Source organism: Chelmon rostratus, chromosome 6 (assembly GCF_017976325.1).
Source record: "Chelmon rostratus isolate fCheRos1 chromosome 6, fCheRos1.pri, whole genome shotgun sequence".
Lineage (NCBI taxonomy): Eukaryota > Metazoa > Chordata > Actinopteri > Chaetodontiformes > Chaetodontidae > Chelmon > Chelmon rostratus.
The window spans coordinates 24,307,255-24,332,126 of record NC_055663.1 but is presented as its reverse complement, the minus strand read 5'-3'; the positions used below and the strand labels follow the sequence as shown (position 1 = coordinate 24,332,126).

General features: G+C 41.5%; 1 protein-coding gene across 6 annotated transcripts in view; it reads left to right on the top strand.

The window, feature by feature from the left end:
- The window catches only part of ppip5k1b (diphosphoinositol pentakisphosphate kinase 1b), a 51,741-nt gene extending 27,342 nt beyond the window's left edge, over positions 1-24,399 (top strand). For 2 of the 6 annotated variants that reach the window (XM_041939866.1, XM_041939865.1), the window contains 14 exons: positions 771-953; positions 1,540-1,681; positions 1,894-2,117; positions 2,785-2,912; positions 3,046-3,160; positions 3,860-3,967; positions 4,088-4,204; positions 5,232-5,372; positions 5,602-5,710; positions 8,454-8,603; positions 10,881-10,943; positions 19,933-20,070; positions 20,306-20,419; positions 23,089-24,399. In XM_041939866.1, coding sequence (XP_041795800.1) covers positions 771-953; positions 1,540-1,681; positions 1,894-2,117; positions 2,785-2,912; positions 3,046-3,160; positions 3,860-3,967; positions 4,088-4,204; positions 5,232-5,372; positions 5,602-5,710; positions 8,454-8,603; positions 10,881-10,943; positions 19,933-20,070; positions 20,306-20,419; positions 23,089-23,180 — 1,824 coding nt within the window. In that variant the 3' untranslated portion in view covers positions 23,181-24,399. The remainder of the gene's footprint in view (positions 1-770; positions 954-1,539; positions 1,682-1,893; positions 2,118-2,784; positions 2,913-3,045; positions 3,161-3,859; positions 3,968-4,087; positions 4,205-5,231; positions 5,373-5,601; positions 5,711-8,453; positions 8,604-10,880; positions 10,944-19,932; positions 20,071-20,305; positions 20,420-23,088) is intronic. The other 4 variants (XM_041939870.1, XM_041939869.1, XM_041939868.1 and 1 more) reach the window with 3 other exon arrangements.
- The last annotated feature ends 473 nt before the right edge of the window (positions 24,400-24,872 follow it).

Genomic DNA, 24,872 nt, shown 5'->3' with positions numbered 1-24,872 from the left:
TGTAATGTATGTTTAGACTGGCCTGTATGCACTAAGGCCAGCAAGAAAATTAAACATTAAACACGTAAACATTTTGGCTACTTTCATATTTTGCATACATACTGGAATTATGCACACATGTACCTGTTGCTATGATAAAGTTAAAGTTGTTCCCCTGAAGATGCAGTATCTTTTCTTGTGCTGTAGTGTGACTTGAAAATTGCTAACTAAAGATTATTTTCATAATCAATTAATCTGTTGATTACTTTGTCACAGAATCCTTTTGTTTATAAAATGAATGAAAACAGTGAAAAATGTCCCTCATTACAATCCAAAGTGATGCTTTCGATTTCCAACTTCAGTCCAAAAATTTTTGCCAACATTCATGTCGATCAATTCATCAATCAATCTACAAATTGTTTCAGCTCTACTTGAGAGAAAATGACAGATGCTGTGAAAAGCATTAATGGTCTTTCAACACTTATTTTTTATATTAACTATTTTATAATTTGAAGAAATTATTGTGAAAGTAGGTTTTCAGTATAAGTGCATCTAAGACATTTAACAACAAGCTTTAAAGTTACATGAAGGTGAAATGTTAAAGGTTCCTTACTGTTTCCAGAACTTTAGCTTGAAATGAGGAAGAAGACTGTAGTTTAAACAGATCAAGTTTCTACAAGAACTGTATGTATTGTGCACGTACTATATACTATGTATTTCTCTCGCAGGATGTGGATTAAGAAGAAATGACACACAAGAACTTCAGTTGAAGTTGTCTGGTTTCTCTGCAGGGTCTGCTGGCGCTGGAAGGAGAGTTGACTCCGATCCTGGTTCAGATGGTGAAGAGTGCCAACATGAACGGCCTGCTGGACAGCGACAGCGACTCTCTGACTGACTGCCAACAGAAGGTGAAGGCCAGGCTGCATGAAATCATGCAGAAGGACCAGGAGTTTACAGATGATGACTATGAGAAGGTATGTGGCAAACCTGAGAAAGTGAAGATTTAAAAATAGCTTGATTTGATCAGGCGCCTGGTGCAATGCCTTGTTTACCAGTAAGCCTCCAGTTTGAAAAGTTGGAAGTGCTCTTCAAGTCTTCACCCCTGAAATATTTCAACCTTTTCAAAGAATTGTGAAAATATTCTTATGCCAGTCTCTTTCCCATTGGGACTTACTGCCCTTATGATACTGTTGGTGACAGAACTGTGAATGGATGGAGTAGTAAATGCAATAAAGTGTCAAAGAAATGAAATGTTGTTTGTCTATGATACAATAAATCCCTTCTACCTCATTTAGCCCTTATTCCTCTTCTGATCTCTCGTTTTCTTCAGCAGATTTTTCATTTGATCATTGTAGTGTAGTAAGAAAATCTCTTTTCAGACCACCTCATAATACTTTTTGATGATAAATATCTGCGTAAAAGCTGAAGATCCTCTCTACACCAGCTAAAGTCATAACTTCAGTGCCTGAAGTGGAAAATGCTTTTATTGGTGACAAGTTTTTCAAGTTCCTCCTGACTTCATTCTTTAATATGCTGAATTCTGTCTCCATTGTGTCAAAGTTGGCCCCAACCAGCAGCCCATCACTGGTGAACTCCATGAAGGTCATACAGAATCCAGTCAAAACCTGCGACAAGGTGTACGCCCTCATCCAGAGTCTCACTTCACAAATCCGCAAGAGACTGGAGGACCCCAAGTCTGCAGGTAGTGTGAACCTGCCGTACCTGTACAGGTTCAGGTGTACAGAAGAAAATACTCTCTGCTAAAGCTGAGATATTTGGTTCAGTCTGTAAGCTTTCGTCAGTATAAATCAGACATGTTGTGAAATGTCAAGCATATTTTCAGAGACAGTTACCTGTTTAACATTTAGACTATGCTGAAGATCATAACATTAGTCATCGTGTGGTTTTCTGCAGACCTGCAGCTTTACCACAGCGAGACGTTGGAGCTGATGCTGCAGCGCTGGTCCAAACTGGAGCGAGACTTTCGCATGAAGAACGGCCGCTACGACATCAGCAAGATCCCGGACATCTACGACTGCATCAAATACGACTCGCAGCACAACGCCTCGCTCGGACTGGAGGATACGCTGGAGCTGTTCAGACTGTCCCGGGCCCTGGCCGACATAGTCATACCACAGGTTAAAGGAGAACAGTGTCATGCTCCAATTTTGCATTGCTACTGAATTATTTTGTAATATCCGAATATTGAATTTACTGTAAGAGGTGTGTGCTACAAAGAAAAATTTGGAGTTAAATTATGTACTTAAATCATGTGCATGAGTCGGAGAATGTCAGGAATTTTAACAAATGGTTCACATTAGAGAATTGTACCAGGAGGCATTTTGCATATGATTTCACACATTCACTTCATTTAATTGTGGCTGTAAAACCAGCTATTCTCCCTTTGAGCATAAAATCAAACTATTGATTCTTGGGGGAAGATTAAAGTGTTGCACCCCAAAAATGGTGTGATTCAGCAGTGAAAATCTGAATACACTATAAAGTGTGTCATTAAAACAATGAAACACTATATCAGTGAAAAAGAAAAGTTAATTTGGGTGCTACAGGATAATTTATTAGCCACTGAATTTTTTTATTAAAGGCCTCCGTGTATGAATGTGACACTTATCAGCTGTGCTCACCTTGTGATGGTTAGAACATTTCAAGCTCCCAAGTTTCCCTGACTGCTGCCCCAAAATATGCAGATAAGACTCTATCTCCTCATGGCCATGAATAAGTCGATTAAGAAGTGGATGAAAGCGTTCAAATGATTTTTTTTTTCCCTTTTCACATCATCCATCTCAGGAGTATGGCATTAGCAAAGCAGAGAAACTGGACATTGCTCAGGCTTACTGTGTTCCTCTGATGAAGAAAATCCAGCTGGACCTGCGGAGGACCCATGAGGACGAGGCTGTAAACAAGCTGCACCCCCTGTGAGAAGACCAGCACACACAAACATGTTTACATGTACAAAGGCTACGTGCATATACAGAGTATGTGTGTGGAGGTTACTGGTGCCGTGCTGACTGATGAACGTTGTGTGACTTCCTGTCCCCTGGTGTTCAGGTATTCTCGTGGCGTGATGTCTCCTGGTCGTCACGTCCGCACACGTCTCTACTTCACCAGCGAGAGCCACGTCCACTCCCTGCTCAGCATCTTCCGCTATGGAGGACTTCTGGATGTAGGCAGATTCAGAATATATGTTTTCCATTAAGTGATGGTGCTCATTCTTTCTCTGTCTGCTGATGGTGATTTACCACAGAAGAGTAGATCTTGATACGGGTGCTTGTTTTAATTTAAATTTTTAACTGCAAGCAGGTGAATGTCCAGAAAGGATAGATTCGTCTTGGGTATAATGAATATATCAGCAGAGGTCTGCTGGATGGGATTATAAGCAGTCTGTTGTTCAACATAATTAAACATGAATTACCACAAGGGGCCACTCAGGACTAATTTTTATCAATTATGTCTTGCAAGGACTTGCTTAAAAGCAACACGTGTGATCACCTGTCTTAGCCAAACACAACTTACTCGACAGCAAAGAGCTGTAACAATAGGGTTCAGCTATGATTCAGTGTAATTGCATATTGAAAAAAATTGTTAATAATGTTTGTGTTTTATATTAGTGAGTGTTTTGTCATTCATTTACATTGGAACAATCATTGATATAATACTGATAAAGCTACACTGCCACCTCCTAATCTATCTTCTGTTGTACATCATTATAAGAGTTATGGACATTATTACCTCATTGTTGGTAAATGCAAGCAAATGACACCTTTTGTTGCATGTTTCATTTCATGTTGGTGCGATTATCATGTGTTTTATTTGATACGGGTATTTTTTCATCTTGCATCCATGTTTTTTGTGCGTGCACCAGGAGAAGAAGGACTGGCAGTGGAAACAGGCGATGGACTACCTGAGTGCTGTGACTGAACTCAACTACATGACACAGATCGTCATCATGCTGTATGAAGACAACGATAAGGTCAGCTTGCAGAGAGCCGCATAACTGCGCAGCAGAAGTGTCTCATTTGCATTCTGTGAGCCGTGGCACTGCAGTTATATGTGAGGATTTTTTATGTCTTCATATCTGTGTTGTGGACAGGAGCCCTCCTCAGAGGAGCGTTTCCATGTTGAGCTTCACTTCAGTCCAGGAGTCAAGGGGTGTGAGGATGAGGAGAACGTACCTCTTGGCTTCGGCTTCCGTCCGGCCTCCTCAGAGGTGAGTGCGTGTTGCTTTGCGTGTTTTTGTGTTTTTCAGAGTTATAAAATGTTTGTGCCATTCATTTGACAGTCCAAGGTTGTGCACTTTGTTTAGTTTACAACTCTAGAGACAGTTAATAAATATATTCAAAAAGAGTGTCCCTTATAGTCGAATGTCCTCCAGATTTCCCCCAGTTGATATTTTTGACAGTGTTATGCATTTGATAAGACATACTCAACCAGTTTGATGCGGTCTGTCAGTTTCTGCTCCATTAACACCTTTTCCCACCAAATAAAATGCATAAAGTCGCAGAATGTTATCTGTAATGAGATGAATGATTTAGTCAGTCATCTCTATATTTTAGTGGCTTTTGGGGCTGCCTTTCCCCCTGCTTGGTGAAGGCTGCAGTATGCGGTTGTACCAAAAAAAAAGATCTGAGCTCTCTAGGGCTTAAGTTGATTAACTGTGAATTATCAATTATTAACAGTGGAGAGTTATTCTAATCTTCTCCCTGCTTACATGCACACTAAGTTTGTGCTTATTGCATTCAGAGGTTATATGCTTTTAAGTAGGAAGTTGCAGCAGCAGGCCAGTTATTTTGAGTACTTGCATAGTGAAGACTGACCTTCTGACAAAGTTTTTGTGATAACACTTTTAAACATAGCACATGGTTAAACAACACCCAACCCTGTCTGCAGGAAAATATTAAGACAATCATGTTCAGTCAGGCTGCTCATTGCAGTTGCATCTGTGTTAATGCATATGTGCAGATGTACTGTAATAAAAGCTTTATGTTCTGTCACACTGGTGTGCAGGCCTTTATCTTATGCTGGCATCTGTGTGACTTGACACCTGTTTCTCTTCTAAATGGCGTTTCTAAACATTTTACATGTCACATGTGATGAAAAACTGATAAAAGTAGCCTAAAGTCATTAAACTATATTCATAATATTCTGCTAATCTTTATGTGAAGATGTTGACAGAGAAATATTAGAATATATGAAATATCAATCATTTCCATCTCTCATGTTCTCCAACCAATCAGAATCAAGACAAGAAGCCCAATCAGGGCAGTCTGGAAGACCTCTCCCAGGACCAGCCAGACCAGGCACTTCTTCTCTCTGAGCCAATCAACATCCAGCGAAGGTCCCCCATGATCCGGAACCGCAAGACAGGCTCTATGGAGGTACCAGACCGTAGTGTTGCTGTTTCAGGAGTGGGCAGGATGTAATGATTATAATGATAGAACCAGTGTGGGTGTTTGTTGTTTTTCCACTTAGTAGTTCTAGTCTTTGTTGTTTTCTTTAAATTATAAGTGTTATGGTTTTGTTTAAGTGAAAGGGAGACGTCAGGTCCCTGATTTACTGTGGCAGCCCGTCTCAGTCTTAACTCCTGGTCTCCATGGCCCCACTCAGGTCCTCTCTGAGACCTCCCCCACCCAGTCCTCCAAAGGCTCCACATCCCACCGACTCTTCCCCTCGTGTTCACGCCAGTCTCCTGAGATCAAACCAGCCAGTGGCCTAGGTGGGCACCTCATTTCTGGTGTGTGTGTGTGTGTGTGTGTTTTCTGTATGTGTGTGTGTGTGACAGTAAGAGAGAGAGAGTTTCTGCCAACAGACACACTGACCTCACCACACATTTATCTCCAGCTGTCATCGCTGATCCTCCCCTCATCTCAAGCCCCAGCTGTGACTTCTCTCTCACCCTCCTGCCTTTTCATACCTCACTCTGTCTCTCCCTTTATTTCTTTGTCTGTTTTTCTGTCCTGCTCTTCTTTCCATCACCCCCCCCGCCAGCTTCACTCTCTCTGATGGTCACATAGCTTCCACCCCGGCTTAGCTTAGCAGCAGCCAAACAGGATCAGACTCCAAACTATGTAGATGAAAGGTCAGTGGAGAGAGCTGCGTTCACGGCCAACTGCAGAGCTCTGGTGTCACATGGCGTTCGGAGAAGTACCGATACCCCTGCTGGGTGATAAAGTGACAACATAGGGAACATACTGTTGGCGTTTCTCTTATTTTTGAGGTCTTTACAGTAAACAAATCAAACTTCTGAAGATCAAACTGAATCACTAGACTACATGCTTTTTATAGTAAATAATATTGCAGAACAGACTTTGAAATATAACCTGTCTCCCAGTTCCAAGTAATGACTTAATTAATTAAAAATTAATTAATTTTAAAAACAAAACACAAAATGTGGCCGTAATGCTAAAAATCTGAATTGCAGTAAAACCTGAGATAGATTAGATTTTTACATACATTCACACCATGGTATTTGAAATAAATGATAAGCTCATGCACACAGTGTGAGAGGTTTGTAGCAGAGCCGTTTTGCACACCTGATGTGCCCATTAGGAATCGATTTCTAGAGTGCTGTAAAAACTATTACCCAGCAGGAGGACTAATAAACATTACTGTCCAACAAATGAGCTGAAATTGAGAAATACTGACTTTTAAGCCACCAAATACCTTTTAAAGATCATTTGGAAATGTCATTTCAGAATTGGTCTACCATGAAAAATATGTTTTATTATTATTTAAATTCACTATCCTTATTTAAGGAAGTACATACTTCACGTATGTACTGGGCAATATGTAGATATGAGAGTCTCCTTATATGTTTATCAGTAGCTTTATGGTACCGCACTTGCACTGCAGTCTAACTAGGTTTTTTATTGCTGTCTGATGATGAGACAGCACATTCTCTTATCGCACCAAATGTGGCTTTTGGGCTCATCCTCCTGCAGAAGCCTTTTGGTGCTACAATAAACCCTTGTAAGTTAGATGTTTGGGTAGTGCTTCTTGACCCCTGTCATGGTACACAAAAAGTTTTAAAATGCCTTAAATGTTCCAAATCAGCTGTATAAAAGGTCCTTTCAGGTACCTATTTGGGTGTCTCAAAATGATTTAACCTCCATGAAGGACTCTTGTTTTGCTGTGTGTACAGTTTCTATGTAACCTCCAACAAGCCGTCTAACACATTGACACTCACACTAGCATGAAAGCTTGTCGTCTAAATCCAGACGTGTGGAGAAAACCTTGAACACATGAGTGTGAGAACGGAGAACATTTCTGTCACATGTGCTTCACTGGGAGGTTCAAACCTGTGTGTCCCACTCGGCCACGTTACACTGCCTCAGCTTTTGTATTTATTTCCGTCCGCATAGTAAAGGCCGTAAAGACATAATTGAACTAACTGGAAATGCAGCAGAGAGGAAGGAAGCCTATTGTGAGTCCTTTCCAACATGAAATAAGTCTCAGATACAATCAAGTGTAATCACAAACAAATGCAAACAAGAGCAGCTGAAAGTGCAGTGTGGGGGCTGTGCTACATCTCCCTAAATGTGTTAATCAGCCTGTCACTCGGTGCTTAATTATCACAAGTCTGAAAGCAGCAGTGGGTTCGTGTTTGCACGACATCAAAGCAGCTCCATATAAACCCCTCTGGGTATTCTCTGAGTGGAGCCAGTCAGTTTGTTATGTATAGTAGTTGCGAGGCTGCTGAGTGATTCCTCCCAATTCATCACCAGCACCAACAACACTGGCCGCACAGGTCAGGCAGCATGTCAGGGATGACCTCTGTTAGCGAGCTGCTCTTCATACCTTCATACTGTTTTTAGAACAAAGAAATGAGGCACAGTCACTGACGCCTCTTAAATCGTTTCTATTTTCGGCTCTGCAATTTCAAAGATAGTATTTCCTCTTCTCCTTGTGGGGTCCACAAACTCAATATTGATTTAAATATTGGAATAGAAAATAGTGTGAACACATGAGTGTCAGCTGTTTGGTATTCTCACCAGTGACTGCAGCTTCACAGTGTTTGTGCACAGCAGGGGGCTGAGACAATCCCATTTCCACACCCGGCCTGCGCCTCACGCCTCTGCTGTTTTTGCATACACACACTCTGTATGCACTTGTGCACTCACTCCTGTTTACACATACGCACACATGCACAGGTCTTATGGATGTGGTCGCTGTTGTGAAAACCTTGTAGCTTGCATGTCATCATTTCCAGGAACAAACAGCCTTGTTTTCAGATTCTACATTCAAACAAATTTCCGTTTACCATAAAGCATTTTTCCACAACCGAAGCTAAAGGATGAAAATCACCCAAAAATGTAGTTACAGGGTTTTCACTCAGGTGTACGATCTTTGAAATGTACGCACACTCATGCCCTAAAGTTTGTTATGAGTAGTGGCATGGCGTGTCATAGAAACTAATGCTCACCCCGCACACCTCCTCCCCCCGGCTCCTCCTCACACAGGCTCGCTCTGCTCTGGCCTCTTCAGTGCCTCCGCCCTTGGGGTGTCCTGTAGCGCCCCCAACCTGCGGGACTACGTCCGCACGCACCACCACCACCACCGAAAACCACCTCTGTCCCCCGGCAGTCTGCCGTGCCAGATTGGCATGTTTGGTATGTTCACACCACTGTCTGTCCTCCTCCACGAGGCGGGTCTTTTCACCTCTTTTGAGAAGGTCTCCAAACTCTATTTCTGGCTTTTCTTCTTCTACTTTTTGCTCCTTTTGGGACATTCAGTATTTGTCACTTTTTTTTTTTTTAATCAAAGCTCCCTCCTTTCTTCCACTCCCAAGACAAACCAATTTCAATCTATTGCATCACATATCCTGAGTGATTTATTGCGCAGTGTGCATGATCGGGGCACTGATTTGCCAGCAGAGTGATTGACTGTGCAGCAAATGCTGAGCATGCAACCTTACACTGGACTGTGTGATCAGTCGCAGCTATCGGTGATCAGCGCTCTTCCAGATCAGCATGACCACTCACTGATCACACCACTGTCTGCCTGGGTTTGAGTGCGTTGAAATGTTCTCTCTGTGCATGTTGTTTTGCAGTTCGTTACACATCCTCTCTCAGGGAATTTAATTTCATAATCCACAGTAAAGTAGTTTTTGTGTCTGGAAGCCAGAAGTCTGGCTTTTTTTCATTAATCACAATTTACGGTAATCCTTACATTAAGAAACTCAGCCTGTTATTTGGAACAGATATACTTTCAAGACCCAATAATCCACCTTTAAATAATCCCATCGCATTCTCCTTCCCCACCCTTTCCCCTCAGTCTCATGTTGGTAATGGTGAGTGCAAGCAAGCTGTTTCTACAGCCACCAGGGGTCATTATGGCAAGTTAAATCATCCCAAACATCTGGATGTGATATCATTCTCATGGTCACAGCTGTTGTAGTTAAACAAAGTTGTTTAGTGCTTTCCAAAGATAAATGTGACATATTCTCAGGTTAAGTCAGCAAAATACGATTTTACTTGCAATTCATATGCATGGATATGGATCTGCACAAACCGCAGGGATGTTTGTTCCCACTGCGGGTTTTATAACCAGAAACTGAGCTGTTCAGTTTATCCACCGGGTGTCACTCTGACTGCAAGGCTACACACTGCCAGGAGCGAACAGATGCTTTCCGTCCTCTGTTGCATCATGCTCTGCTGTGTGAGAGACAGGTGAAGGTTCGGACTGACGTCAGTGCTGTTCATTTAAGGGAAGAGTGGGCTGCATCAGGACAGCATATTATTCGTTTACGGAAAATGTGAAAAGAAGAAGAACTGGTTTGGTTGAACCCACACAGCCATGTGAGAATAAGTCTAATCATTTAGTAATCCTGAAGCCTGGAGAAGAGCCCAAGACTCTAAACATCTTTTTTTTCATTGCTATTGTTCCACTTAAAGCTGGTTCTTTCAACCATTTATTCATTACTTTAAAAGCGACTGTATTATTATATTAACAATGGGTAACATTAAAGTATATGAATTGTATGTCATGTCTATGGAGCATTATAGCCTCTTTCAGCACATTGTTAAGCAGCTTCACTGGTTTTGGTTCACTCTGACGGCTCTCATCAGCTGTTTTTAACTGTAGCAGGAAGCTGTTTTCAGCCACGATGCTCTAAAAACCTTCTGTACACTACCAGCTCAGCAGCGAGGAGCAGACAGAACCAGCTGGAGACTAGCTGGTGAACACAGTGGAGCATTTAGCTGCTAAAAAGCAAGATATTTCCCTCAGGGGTTGGTGGAGACCAAAAGCGGAGCTAAAAGGAGAGAGAATATTGGGCCCACATTTGTCAGGTGTCCATAAACATGACTTCAGCTTTTGTACAGATTAAACAACCTGTTTGTTTGTGAGTTTTAAAGGCAAGGATATGCATATTTTGTTGTTTTTATGCTAAGCTAATTTATCTGCTGCTGTCTAGCTTTATATTTGTGGGACAGACATGAGAGTGATATCAATATTCTTACTTCTGGCAACAAAGCTAATAAGTGTATTTCCCAAAATGGTGAACTTCTGCTTTAAAGCTAAAAAAGTCCAAAAAAGGGGGAAAAGCATTCATAGATGCTGTCACAGAGTAACGGCCTTTAGATCAAAGTTCATCATCACTCCTCCTGCATGTTTGCTGTTCAGCCGAAACGTCCACCGTCTGCTCCATCGACTCCGCAACCTTTCCGCTCACTTCCTGTGATACACTCAGACCTCCTCTTTGTTTGTTCAGAGACGACTCTCATTTTCATGCATGTTGGTTGGCAGACACAGGCCAGCTCTCTCTCTCATTCTGTTGTTCTGTCTCTCTTTCTTCATGTGAAAACACATACAGGGAAACAGGCAAACCGGTCAGACACAGGTACCAGCAGTCCCAGTAATACCAGTTACCTTTCTTATCTCCTCAGAGCTGTTCTCTATGCCGGCAGTAAAGAGATTTTCTGTGTCGTTTGCCAGGCATCCGACTAATGGTATGTCTGCTTTTATTCAAGTTATTTCGACACTCCTCCAGTTTTTCCTGTTATCTTGCATGACCTTTTTGTGGGAAAACATTTCCTGTGTTTTCTATTTTTGGGGGTTTGACGTTTGGCTGCGTTAATTACATTAAACGTCTCCAAGATAAAGAATTAAATTAAAATTTTAAAGAGTTTCTGTTTCACCACACACCCTCGGTGTTTGTTGTACCTTGTGTTGTTTTCGGCCCTCACCTCTAACACCACCTGCTCTGCCTGCACCTGTTTAATTTGCCTCTCTGGTCCTGCTGTTTCTTCACAGGATGGTTGTGTCTTGTCTGGAATATATCTATATATTCTGTCGATTTACTATATTGATATATTTCCATGTATAGATAAATCTGCACACACCAAACCTGCACTTTTTGTTCATTTTTAAATAATTTGTTCTGTTCATCTCTTAGTTTGGGTTATAAGATTTAAAGAGTAACTTAAAACAAACCTCTAAAGCAGCTTTTAACTGCTTCTTGTGGTTGAAAGTTTCCAGTCTGTTTACCTCTGACAACACACTGATGTCACAGTGTACTGACACACCCTGGAGTACACTTCTACGTCACTGCAGCAAGGTGAGAAGTTTAACGGGGAGAGGTCAGCAAAGACGAGCTGCTCTTTAATCTGCATGTTTCTTCCATCATCTGTTGGATTGCAGCTTTGTATCTACTCACCACAACAAGTGAGTGGTGTGTGAAACTGGATTTATTCATCAGTTTGGACCAGAAAAATCAATTTCCAGTCTTGGAGCTTATAGGCTTTTAATAATAAAAATAATAATAATTTTGTATGCTTTCATTTTATGTTATTAATCAAATTAGTCCTGCTTTACAAGCAATCCTTCGCCAGTCAAAAAAAAATTAATCGCCCACTATTTTTCAGCAATTGGTTTATCATTTTGCTCATTTTTCAACCAGAAGTGCCAACAAATGTGCGCATTTGCTGCACTGCTCTGTTTTTATGTCATTGTTATTGGATATCTGTGATTTTTGGGCTGTTGGTCGGACAAAGCGAGACATTTGAAGTCGTTGCCTTTCACTCTGTGGCATTAATGGGTATTTTTCACCCTTTGCAGATATTTCATAGAGCACACAGGTTATTAATGAACTTGGAAAATAATCAGCAAATGAATCAACAATTAGAATAAGTTAGTTGCAGCCCTGAAATACAAAGAGTTGTTTTTCTGAGAATCCCACTTGATGGCGAGTGTTTGTTTTATCTGTGCCTGTTGATGCTAGCTGCCTACTATGGGTTACAAAGGTGGAGCAGCGTTCACAGCTAATGTACAGTTGCTGCTGTCGCCCCTGGTCTCTAACATGACAGAGTCCGTGTGTTAAAAGTTGTTATTTTCTCTAAAGTGTCTTTAATCCAGTCATCTGTGGCTGTAGTTTGCAAGCTCTGTGCAAAGTTTTCTTTCATAAAACAGCAGCTGTTGGGAATTAATGAAAGTTTCTCCTCAGTGCTTGTTTCTGAAGATATTTCTTATCGTTGTTAAAGCTGCAGTATGATGCAATTTACACTGAACTTTCTTGAAATGTCTTTTGAAGGAGTTTTGCACCATCGCTGAATATGAGGAAATCATTCATGGTCGAATTTACTGATGGCAGCCCCACTGGCTCTGATAGACTGAGATGTGGCAAATTAAAGGCTACAGCGCAGCTCCGAACTGAACACTAGTCCCGAAAGGTTATTCGGATGTGACTGAATGCTATTTAGGATTTAAATCAATGGCTCAGAAGCAGCCCAGCATGTGTTGGCAGTCTGATTAGTGCTGTCTGTGCTTTAGCTGGAGGAACTGGAACTACATGTCATCCAAGCACCAGGATCAACTCGTGTTGATTCAGAATGACAAGCAGAGTCAGTGTAATTCAGAAATCTGATATAATGTTGACATGTGTTTGGGCAAACCACTGGGAACCACTGTGATGAGTGTTTTGCTCCAGGAGTTGTAGTAGCATGTGTGTTGAGCACGTGCAGTATGAGGCTTGGCTTAGTATCTAGTATTTAAGAAGTAATAAATGACTTAAGTAATCATTGGAGGGGTTATTTTTGGGATATTTGGACTCATATGTATAAATCATGTCTGTTGTTGTATAGAATAATTAGTGTTTATATCCCAACATGTTTAACCTAATTATTTAGGCTGGTTTCTTTCTTTTAATACCAAATATCAATTTATGTGACCTGCAGCTAGCTTTTTGCCTCTCTTTGCCTTTTGCCTGATCATTAATAATAAGTAGGGATGATTACTTATTATTAATGATGATATTCCCTTATAAACATTTGTTCCTAACACACAGTCATGTCGTAGTTTAAGTTCAAAATGTCCTTACGAGTATAATATGCAGGATTTTCCTTAAAAAATGTGTAGACTCATACATAAGTATACAATGTCAGTCATCACTTATGATCCAGTAGAGGTATTTTCTTATTTTGTATTTTATGTTTCTAAGCTGCAACCTTTGGAAAACCTGCATAATGTACCTTTAATATGCACATTTTGTGAGGGGAATTATGGCTGCTGTGGAAGTAAAACTCTCTGTGGAATATTAATAGGATCTTTAGCTGTGGGAGGCTTTGGTTGATAGAACATTTTGAGAACATTTTCAATTGTATATTTTGTTTTAGATTGAGTCATAAATCAGTTCAGGTCTCATTTTCACAAAATCAATGCAGCGTTAACATCTCTTTATTAGCTGTTGGTTCAAGAACAACCTGAACTCAGACACTTGGTTAACATTTGTGCAGCCAATATAGACACTGATGAGAGAGAAAAATGAAGACATTTTTAAAAAATCCATTTCATATCTCGTTATTAGCTTGCCTGAGTCTGAGGAAGCCTGAGAAAATGAGAAAATTAGCACAGATGAATTACCCATCGCGATGCTCAGCAGAGAAAAGAACAATTATTATTATTGCATTGCGCAGTGTATGAGAGACAACAAACTGTATGCAGTGTTTAATGAAGAGTCAGTCACTGGCTGTTGCTTAAAGCGACAGTCTTTAACATTTCACTCCTGGCTGATTTGGTGACACCTGTATTTACTAGTGGTAGCAGCAGATTGGAGCCAGCAAAATTAACTGTTGTCGTATTACTGAATAAGTCAGGCAGTTATTTACTGTTTTCCACAATTCACGTCAGCTTGTGTTTTGTCGGTTAAATGCTTTAAATGTAAAGCTGGAAATGTTCAGTTTGCATTAGCAGTAACTTAATACAGCATTTTTTTTTCCAGGAATGTCGCTACATTATACTGCAAATATGTAAATATTGCAATAATAAATCAGTGTGCCACAGTTTCCACCTTCAGTGATAGATTTTTTTTTTTTTTTTTAAACTTTACGATTTTAACTTTAATCCAATATTGGAAGAAGAGAAGTTGTGCTCACTCAGTCTTGCACTGTCTTCTTAAAGCTGTTCCTTCTTTTGTGACTGTGGTCAGAAAGCAGTGGCAGATTAACTGACTAATGGGCCCAGGGGGAAAAATCATCTGTGTTTACTTCATTAAACACAGTTTTTTTTTACCATCTGTTGCTATTTTTCTTTCCAACAGCTATTGCATGCTGCTGTAGTATCCAAATTTCCCCAAGTTTTATTATCTTATTTAAGATGAAATAATACAGATGTGTGCTCGGGTATAGGGGCCTCAAAGGTCTCAAATTTTTCATTAATCAAGTTGCCTTGAATTTTGTAAATGGTGTCTCAAATGGTGAATATTGAACTTGCATTCATCAGGTGGCCAAAAACACAACTCTGAATGAATAATAATGTAGATGCGTCTGCTTATAAATTTGCTGTATCATCATAAAAGGTGATAATAGGTCAATGCTTTGTTCACAGATTGTTTCTGTTGCCCCCAAGTGGCCAAAAAATCAGTTATTGCAGATTTAACACCCCTGGCACTTCAGACGATAGTGTGCTTTACAGTAATAACAAACAAATTACCACAAACTGATAACAACATGGTGAACCTGGACCCTTTTGGTGTCCTAAGGACAGTTTGGGGCTCTGGGACAGTTTGCACAGTTGATGGTCGAACCTTGTCGGAAAGTCGTGTTTGATGCCACAGATCTCAGATCTGCATTCTGTATTTGAGAGAGCGACACAGTGCAACTCCGTGTCCCGATTGTTTATTTGAACGGACTTTCACAGTTTTTCCTAGACTGCGTTTTTGAAAATATTGATGACTGAATAAAGATGTCAGTTGCTGAGGTTGAGGCATCCTGTTGCGTTCAGGTCTAAAGCCCTTACTGGTCCCGTATTGATGAACGGAAGTCGGACTGGAACTGAATGTACTACCTATGATGAATTTCTCTGTTCAGACACGCAGCTGCACAAATACAACCCACTGTCCTTTTAGCTCTGTTGCACAGCTCCTCCTGCTCCACTCTGCTTTCTCTTCCTCTCCCTGCTCTGCCTCTCGTCCCTCAGAGCCCTCAGACGAGCTCCATGTAGCCCAGCCGCTGGGGGGGCTTCCCGCTGAGCCGGCCCTGCTGGGGTTTGCCCCTCTGGCTGTGGACGGGGCCATAGCCCACCACCTGCGCCACTGTCCCTACCACCTCCGCCTCCTCAAGATCTGGCTGATGTCGGGTCAGGAGCTCCCAGAATCCCTCCACGGTCAGCCTCTGTAGACCGCTGCCTCCTCTTCCTCCCTCTAGCCCCGTTCAGCCAGTCGAGCTTTGCATCTTCTCTTCTTTTTTCTCTCCGTCTGGTTTTCTGCCTGTGCATTCACCTTTTCTCCTGTTCTTTTTGTCACTTCTGCAGCCCAGCTCCTCTCCTGGTCCAACTGTAAACATTTTTCTTTGTTATTTTGCATGTCTGCAAAATACCTGCTGTGCGTGCAGGAAACGAATGCATACTTAAAGTCACAGTGAAACAAGCCCTAATCTTTCATAATGTGACATACTCTGAATCTGTGGGTGGGGTTTAGTTATGAGATTTAATCATCTCCATCAGATTTGATTGGGTTGCTCAAAGTGAGTGAGGTGGAGTGAACAATAGACTGTTGGCCTCCACCCAAACCTCCCTCACCTGAATTATTAAAAGAGGAGAAGGGGGAAATTGATATATTAGACCTTAACCACATTATGTGGGAACAGTCTGTTTACCTGTTGGGAAATTAAGGTAACTGGTCTTTTACAGAATGCTGTGAGTTGTACTTGGGTTCTTGTGATCATCCAACTCGATGTGTTTTTTTTCAAATTCATTGCCAAGCTGACATTTAGACTTGTTCCTTGTTCAGCCCCGCTGTGCATAATTTGCATAGAAATGAGAGATTTTTTCCCATTAGAATCTCCACTTGTTCATGAAACTCCTTCAGATATTTGCAGCTGCATCTGAATTAGCAGTTGCACAAGCTGTACTGGCATTTTTGTTTTTTCCCAGGATGGCAAAGTCATGACATGATCTCCTTTGCTTTTGATTGGCTCGTACTGGCTGCCCTTATTGGTTGGGTTGATTAGTGAGATTGTATAGGATAAGAATATCAGGGTAAGCCAATCAGAGGCAGAGAAGGGTGGGTCATGCCTTTGCCATCCTGCATTCCAGGCGCCGTAAAACGTGAGGTTAACGATGATCACGTTCATTAGTTTCATACATTCAATTCACCGTTCTCCAAAAACATGAGCCCCTTCAATGAGGGTGCTCTTTTAGCACATTAATGAACAGCTCTGCACCTCTGACCCTGAGATGCAGCAGAACTACCATGTGGCATTGTTTATTGGTGGATGTGTGATGTACTACTTTGTCCATGAAAGGGGACCCTTTTGTGTCCCCTTTTATGTTTATCTGGCCAGTGGAAGCAGATGAAAAGTAGCTTTTTAGTTTAACGTTGCCTTTTTACATTTATTCTGTTGATAAATGAGCATTGTCCCTGTCAAATATGCTAATAAAATATAAGAAATAAAAAGTAGATATGCTCTGCTAGTGGTCAAGTGCGGTTGTATACAGTCGTAGGGGTTAGCTAGCCTCCAACATTACATTTGACTGGATAAGTTTACGCCCCCAGTTTCAAGGGAAGAGAAGAGAGTGGGAGTTTACTGACATATATTTTGCATATTGCAAAAGATGACACAGGATTAAAAGCTTTTCTTTATTTCACTGTGTCTTCAAGTCACATGATTGCTTTCCTTTCAAATGATTGGACATCTATTGTTCCATTTAAAATTATAATGCAAAACTTATTCATCATCAGTTGTTTCTAAATGTTTAAATGAACCTGCACCAGAAGAACTAATTGCTGTACGTGCATGCTGTGTGGGCACTTGATGACCAGCCAAACAAACTCTTCTATGGAAGAATTTAAGGCTTGCCTGGCTGCATCGTGTGCATGCTCCACCCTGAGCAGTGGCTATAGAGAAAATACCCTCAAAACTGTGTGTTTGTTCAAGTATGAGCTCTGTAGAAAAGCAACAGGTGTTAGTGGAGCCGATTTGGCCTTCGCACCAGGGGGTCAGGACTGGGCATGGCTGCTCCCTGAATGTGTTTCCTGCCCAGCTGGCAGATATTTGAGCGTCTGCTGAAAGATTTGGGTCATCATCTGATCCCTCATTTCAATTTGCTAATTAAGTGGAGCCTTGTTCATAAACTGCTGATTTTGTGAAGTGTTTGTGGAGCACATCTTGGCACGTTGCGTCACCTTCACAAAGCAATTATTCTTTCTGAGTCTGAGTCTTTTTTTTTTTTTTTTGGCTTTCTTTGCCGTCTTTGTGCTCACCTGTGCCGGCTGAGTGAATGGTGCAGTGTAGCATCAGGGTTTCTGCTCCCACTGCATCTGGTGTGTGAGCTGAATTTGATATCCACATGGAGAGGCTGCAGCAAAGATATGGAGGAGGCAGAGGCGATAAATGCCATCTTATGTTATTTTCATACAAATCCTGCATTAGAGAACAGCAACGACCGAACAAACAGTCGGAGGTGAGGATAAATGTCATGTAGCGAACATAAAGAGCGAGATCGAACTTGTGAGAAGCCGATGTGCATCCTAGCCTGCTGAGCCATCACAACACTTCCTCCTGAGCCTTTTTTTTTAAGCCAAGCAGGTATTATTTTTCTCTCTGTTGTCAAAGCTTTAGCCGGAAGATCTTTTCATGTTGAACAGCGGTCTTACCTCTAATGAATAAAGCTGCTTTGGCCATCATCCAGGAAGGAAAAGACGTGATGATTAATGGGAAAATTCAGTCCAACACAACTGCCTGTTTTTTCTCTCATCTTATTTGAGCAGAGGGCTGCATGCAAACGTCATGTATTATCATATTTCCATCGCAGCTATTAAACCGAGCGACAGCAGAAAAACACTGTGGGCAGAGTTTGATAACCCTCAAATGATCTCTAACTTTGTGTTATTCTGCACATGAACGACCCCATGAGAGGCATTAACAGTGAGGAACTCCACTGAAATTATCAACTGAGGAAATTTGTATCTCGTCCCCTCAAGGCCTTGAATGGTTCCTGCCCATTAAGTGCTGACTGCACTTTGTTCCGCTTGTGTCGTTATATTAGACAAGTTGTTTTAGGGAGTCGCTGTGGAAAAAATGTGCAGTCATAGCACATTAGTCATGGACAAATGCAAGGCTGGCCAGCGTGGATGAATTGGTAGCGCCAATTCTACCTCCATCCACCTCCTTTTTTTCTTTCCACGGTGTCGCTTCATCATGGTGACGGATTGCACTGAGTGACAGCGGACTGTGTTTGCTCTGCATTTGTGTGTAAAAGTCAGCTTGTCATGGAATAGTTGTGTTTCTCAGCACATACTGTACGAATAAATGAATGTATCCATACAGACTTCTGCCAAGCCAAGATCAACAACAGATAACTGGATTTCAATAAAAGACACCAAAGGCGAGATTAGTTTGCATTCATATGCAGTCGGGATTATTGAATTTTTATCTTGTTGCTGCAGATTTGTTTCCCACCTTCTTTTTTTCCTCCTGATGGTCCACAGTTGTTCACATCGCCTCTAAGCACATCTTCTTGTATTTATTACCCAACACTCCCTGAAAGAAAAAACAGCTGAAGCAGCAGTTTGGAAACTAAAGTTGATGGCCATGATTAACAGCAGCTATGACCAATGTTGTAACTGCACTTAAGTACAGTTTTGATGTATTTCCTTTTTAAACTACCTTCTACATCCCATTTGACTACATTTCAGAGTGAAATATCATACGTTTTTCTCCACCGTGTTTATCCGACAGCCTTAGTTACTTTGCACAGAAAACCTATAATGGGTTTCTAAAATTCTACATTGTTAAGGGTTAAACTACATTAATGTTTATAAAGTATGGCAATTAAAATTTGCTCCATCTGAACCAGCTATACATTAATACTCATGGTATTATAATGATTATCTGATATAATCATTACAATAACAGGGGCCATTGTGCAGCCTAATGAGTTCTTTTACTTTGGATACCATAGGTACTTTTTGTTGCCAATGCTTTTGTACTGAAGTAAAATTATGAATGCAGATATGACTACTTTAATACATCAAAATACTACACAATGATCCACAACCTCCTATATTCAGTATGTGACACTTTCCCAAATGACCAGAACAGCCCATTTCTGTTCATATTGTATAGTCTTACTAACCAAAGAAGGTTATTAACAGCAAACTGTACTGCTGGTGTTTGTTCTCATTAATTTTGGCTGGTAAGTTTGTGGAGTGCAGCTACTGCCGGAGGCCAGGCAGTAGGTAAACTGTACCAGCCACTGTAGAAGGTAACAAGCCACTAACTGTAGATCTGACAGTAGCCTAAATGTCTGTGTGGCTGGTTAACATATAAAAATGGCTGCCGAATGTTGTCAGTATTGCGTTGAGAGACTGAGCAGACTCCTCGGGAAAAGCCAACATGCACAGAGAGCTACAGTGTCACCACTCCTCCTCATCCTCCTCCTCTTCTGTCTGACGGAGAAGCGGTACGATCGGCTGTACTTCTGTCTCTACTGTCTGTGCTGCAGGGTTCGAAGGCTGCTCCATGGTGCCCTCTATCTTCCCGCTGGAGACGCTGCACAACTCGCTGTCGCTGAAGCAGGTGGACGAGTTCCTCAACACGGTGTGTGAGAGCAGCAGCGAGGCCCACGCCAAAACCATGAAAGGTAGGCCTGCTGATAGTGAATCAGCAATAACTACTGCACACCTGCAGGCTGGTCTTTCTCTGTTTAGTTTCCACGAGTTATGAAAGCTTTTTAAGGGGCCGTTAACCATTTTAATTTTCATGTTCCAATCCTGGACCAGTGAGAAAAGTATATTAATATGTTTGTAAAGAAAATATGTATTTGAATCCTCTGAAACTTGGAAACTGATCTTGGTGTTGTTGTGTCTTTGCTCCAGTGCTCTCCAGCCTCTTTGACTCTCAGAGCCAGACGTCTCTCTACAGCCCTCAGCAGCCTCTGTCCTCCTCTGGGTCTGAAACGTCTCTCCGGCCGCCGAGCCAGCCTCTGTGGCGTGAGTGTTTTATGTGATCATACGACATGCCAGCCTCCATTTATCTCTTCCGATACATGTCTTTTGGTTCTGTTTAGATTGCTGCTACTCTAAGCGTGGCCCTCAGAAACATTTTGTGTGGCCCCTGATCATGATATGAAATTCATGCATCATATTTTAATCATCCAATTCAATACTTTAATCTGCCTACATTTAATTCGGCTCCTTCATCACATTGCCCTAACAAGTGTTTGTCATGTTAGGAATAACAACTTGTAGAGTGCTACGTCAGGAATCACTTCTTGTTTTAATGCTTTTTGCTAGTTTAGTGATTTTGGTTGACGACTTTGCAGTTTAATGAGGAAGTGAGATGGAAAACCCACCATGGAAAAACTGTTGCATGGCTGAGGAGAACAGGAGGTTCCAGGAAAAATGGATCACAAGGTCTCACAGACCTCCAGGAGCAGATAAAATGATGATAATAAACTCCATTATGAGACCAATCACAAATGGAGAACCCCGGATTTAGATGCATTTATTGTCAAATAGAAAAATAAGAGACTGATTGGAAGAACGCTGGATTTAAAGCCCCATTCTGGCAGGTAGAATCTGAATGTACCTCTCAGGTGACCGCAGTCGCTGCTTAGTGGCTATCAGTTTCAGATTCTCCCTCCGACGAGGCTTTTAATCCTCATATAGCTGCGCTGAGCAGCTCCCATGTGTGGCAATGAGTAACTGTACGACTGAGAAACAGTGATGCTGAAGAAGACCCTGCATGCTCAGCAAAACCTGGATGAAGATAAAAAAGGCCTTCCACACCTTTAGGACGACCTTCATGCACTGTAAAATGCAGCAGATGTGACCTGATGGGCTTCATTTATCTGCAGTGACCTCGTGGTTGCAGACGCTAACTGTATCATAACAAACAAGGCACATATTCAGTCCCACATGAGCTGAAAGGCACGTGTCCTTGAACCAAGCTCAGAACTATGGCTGCTAATGGTTATTTTCATTATTTATTAACCTGGTGATCATTTTCTTGATGAGTATATCAATATTTTATTGAAAAAGATAAAGAAAGCGTTGCTCACAGCGTGCACTGCAGAGCTGTCTGCGCTGGCAACTGCAAGATAAAGCAGAAAAAAATAAACCACCAGTGTTTGTTGAAGTAATTTTGCATTCAAACTATAAAAATATAATTTTACTCTGACAGCAGAAATCATGAAAAGGCCTTAATATGTGAAAACAAGGCAGTTTTATTGTTTTTTTGTCTTTATTTTTGTTTGATAAATTACTTAAATGATTAACTGAGCTGAGATAGTGTAGTCATCTGAGGTTTACAAGGTCAAGAAGGAACTGTCGAGCATCACTTTAATGATTGTTTTGGAAATTGTTGGAGATTAACGATCTGTCAATCAGCTGATTGATGATCAGTCAGTTGATTCCCCGCTGCTCTGAACCCCAGCCTGAACGTCCACTGGAGGTTTCCCTGAGTTAGAGCATCATCTCAAGTGGCTAAAATGTGCCTGTGAAATAAGGAAGTTCACGACCAGGCAGCATTTTCCCACAATGAGCCGTGTTTTAGTGAAACTCATTTAAAGAAGCCCTGAAACTGTCAGACGAGTTAATAACAGCAGAGTGTAAATGTCTGGCAGGCCACCCTGTGGAATCAGCATCAGTTAGGAAACTCCAAGAAAATAGGGCTCTTAGAGAACATCACAGCCCCTTTAACAACTCAGCTCCTCCTTTTTAATGTTGCCATCCTCTTCCTCCTCTTCCTCCTCTCATCTACAGTCTATTTGTTTCTTCTCTTTATCCCCCTGGGTGGCGAGGTGATTCATTTATCCTCTCGCCAGTGTTCCCGCTCTCATGTTTTCCGCTTTTCCGTCCACCACTTGTGCATTTTATTTACACTGTGCGCACTTCGGGTGGCTCTTTATCTCTGCACATCTGTCTTTTTCTGTCCTGGTCGTACCTGCTCCAGATCTGGAGCGCCGGAACGGCCGATAACTCATTTGGCCTCGTTTATCACACGGCGTGCGTCAGGATGAATGCGACACTTGTTCTGCTGGTGGTGTGACACCGTTTGCTCTCCTATTGGCTGTAGCTACAGGACAGCTGTTTGCCAGAGTGGGACTGTTCAACAACTCTGAAACATTTGGTCACACTAGTGGAGCAACTTATAATACAAATAAAACAATAACAACATAATTTCTTGCTACATATGGGTTTAAAATGGATTCATGAATTTATTTACTAATGAATGTGCTGCAAATAATCTCATTATTGATACACACATCGAGGTACACGTGGCTTGATTTATGAAACACACTCAAAAAAACCCTGTTTTCATAAAGTTCACCATGGCAACAGAGGATGGAGGGGCGAGGGGATGATGCTGTTGCTTTCCTGTTTTTGTACCAGATCACTCCCCCGCCTTTGTTCACCTCCCGTCCCTCCATATGACGCAAACACAGTAACAAATAAATCACGCTCCGGCTCTCAGAGTGGAGCGAGGACTCAGGGCGGCGAGTGGTGGGATTAATGCCTCCGTCAGGGGGTTGACGGATTTTTAAAATGTAGGATTTGTACCAGATAATTTGTCTGTTTTCAGGTTGACGTTAAGGTCAGAGCTGTTTGTTCGCACATGCGTTACAAAGATAATTGACTGGCTCTCCTGTGTTTTAAAGATGGCAGTATCCCCTCCAGTGCGGTGTCCAGTGCTGGCCCCTCCTCCCCAATCACAGAGAGCTCCGGCCTGAACTTCAGCTTCAGTGAGTAGAACACAAAGACTTCTGGGTATCTGAGCTCGCCATCGGAAGACTTCTTCCTGTCCATCTCTCAGTTTCACCTTCTCACCTGTCCTGCTCACATTCACAAACAAACACTGGAGGAGGGGCTGACTGAGGAGAGACTGTAAATATAAGCACTCAAACTGCACCCCAGCCAGAGGCTCCACCCGTCTGATCACCACACCTTCTCTGCTCCATAAAGAGACTGAACACTGGACCCTCACCTGCTCACAACGTCCCACCACCCCCATCCTCCTCTCCAGTTTATCGACACATTTAAAGCAGCTGAGCAGCGCGTCAAGCCAACATTCAGACCAGTTGTGCCTGCTGCTTTTTACTTCATTTCTTTTACAAAATCTCTCACACACCAGCTGCCTCGGGTCTTACCGTAGACATGTGTACGACTGAAATGCATCAAAGTGTCAGCCTTCATTGATTTGCAGTTCATTACTGTGGCTAGTTCATTACAGCCCACTCTGAAACTAAACAGGCTGCTGTTTTTAGCCAACTATGGTAACATTTGACCACTCTGACTTACAGTTTGTATGTCTTTCAGATGCAGAATAGGCTGAAAGTTAAAGCTTGAACAGATAGTTTGACATTTTGGCAAATACACTTATTCATTTTCTTGCCTTCGGTTAAGATGAGATGATGAACACACTCACATCTGTCCGATAAATATGACGCTACAGCCGGCAGCCGGTTAGCTTACCTTTAGAAATAAACAAACAGGATATACCAGTCATGTATAAATTATTACGAGGTGTTGGTAGCGGGATTTCGTCATCTTTTGACAGAGCCAGGCTAGCTGTTTCCCCTTATTTCCAGTGTTTGTGCTAAGCTAAGCTAGCCAGCTGCTGGCTGTAGCTTCATGTTTAGTGTATAGACATGACAGAGTGTCAGTCTTCTCATCTAACTCTGAGTAAGAGAACGAATAAGCCAATTTCAAACTATTCCTTTAAGTCTGTGTACACATTTAAGACCGCACACCTGGTTTATAAGGACGAATCTGCTTGACGAGGTTCCTAAAGAATGAACTTCATTGTGAGGCTACTGTGATCTTAAATCGAGCTGTTCACAAAGAGGCAGGGGCCAAAAATGACCTCCTGTAACATACAAAGATGAACATCGGGCATTTTTAGTTTACTTCGTACAACCAAAAAAAAAAAAAAACAAGACTCTCGTCTGTATAATGTAGAACCTGAGCCAGCTTGATCAAACTGTGTTAGTCTTTTCAATGATAGCCTGCTGTTAAATCTGTAAATGTGCCTTTAAATGCCTTTTGAGAGAAATATTTAAGTATTGTAGAGAATGTGGGTTTCCTGCTGTATTTTTTAATGACTTTTTCTGTTTTGTTTCAAATCAAAACTGATTTCAGTAAAATCTGTGATATAGTTTTATTTTCAGATTAAAGGGAAGAACCACTTGATTAAGTAAAGAGTATAAATGTGCTTTTACATAAAGACCTGACTGCTTTTCTCAGTCTGTTTGCATCTGCTGTCACACCAAATTTACAACTGTATTTTATTATTAAATGAATCCAATGACTGTTTATAACGATTAAATGGATGATACTCAGGTGGAAAATGGTTTTTATCAACATGTGACTGAACTGGGGGTCAATTCACTTTCAGGTATTTTGAAAAATAATTAATTCAGTGGTGATTTTACTACTTTAAACT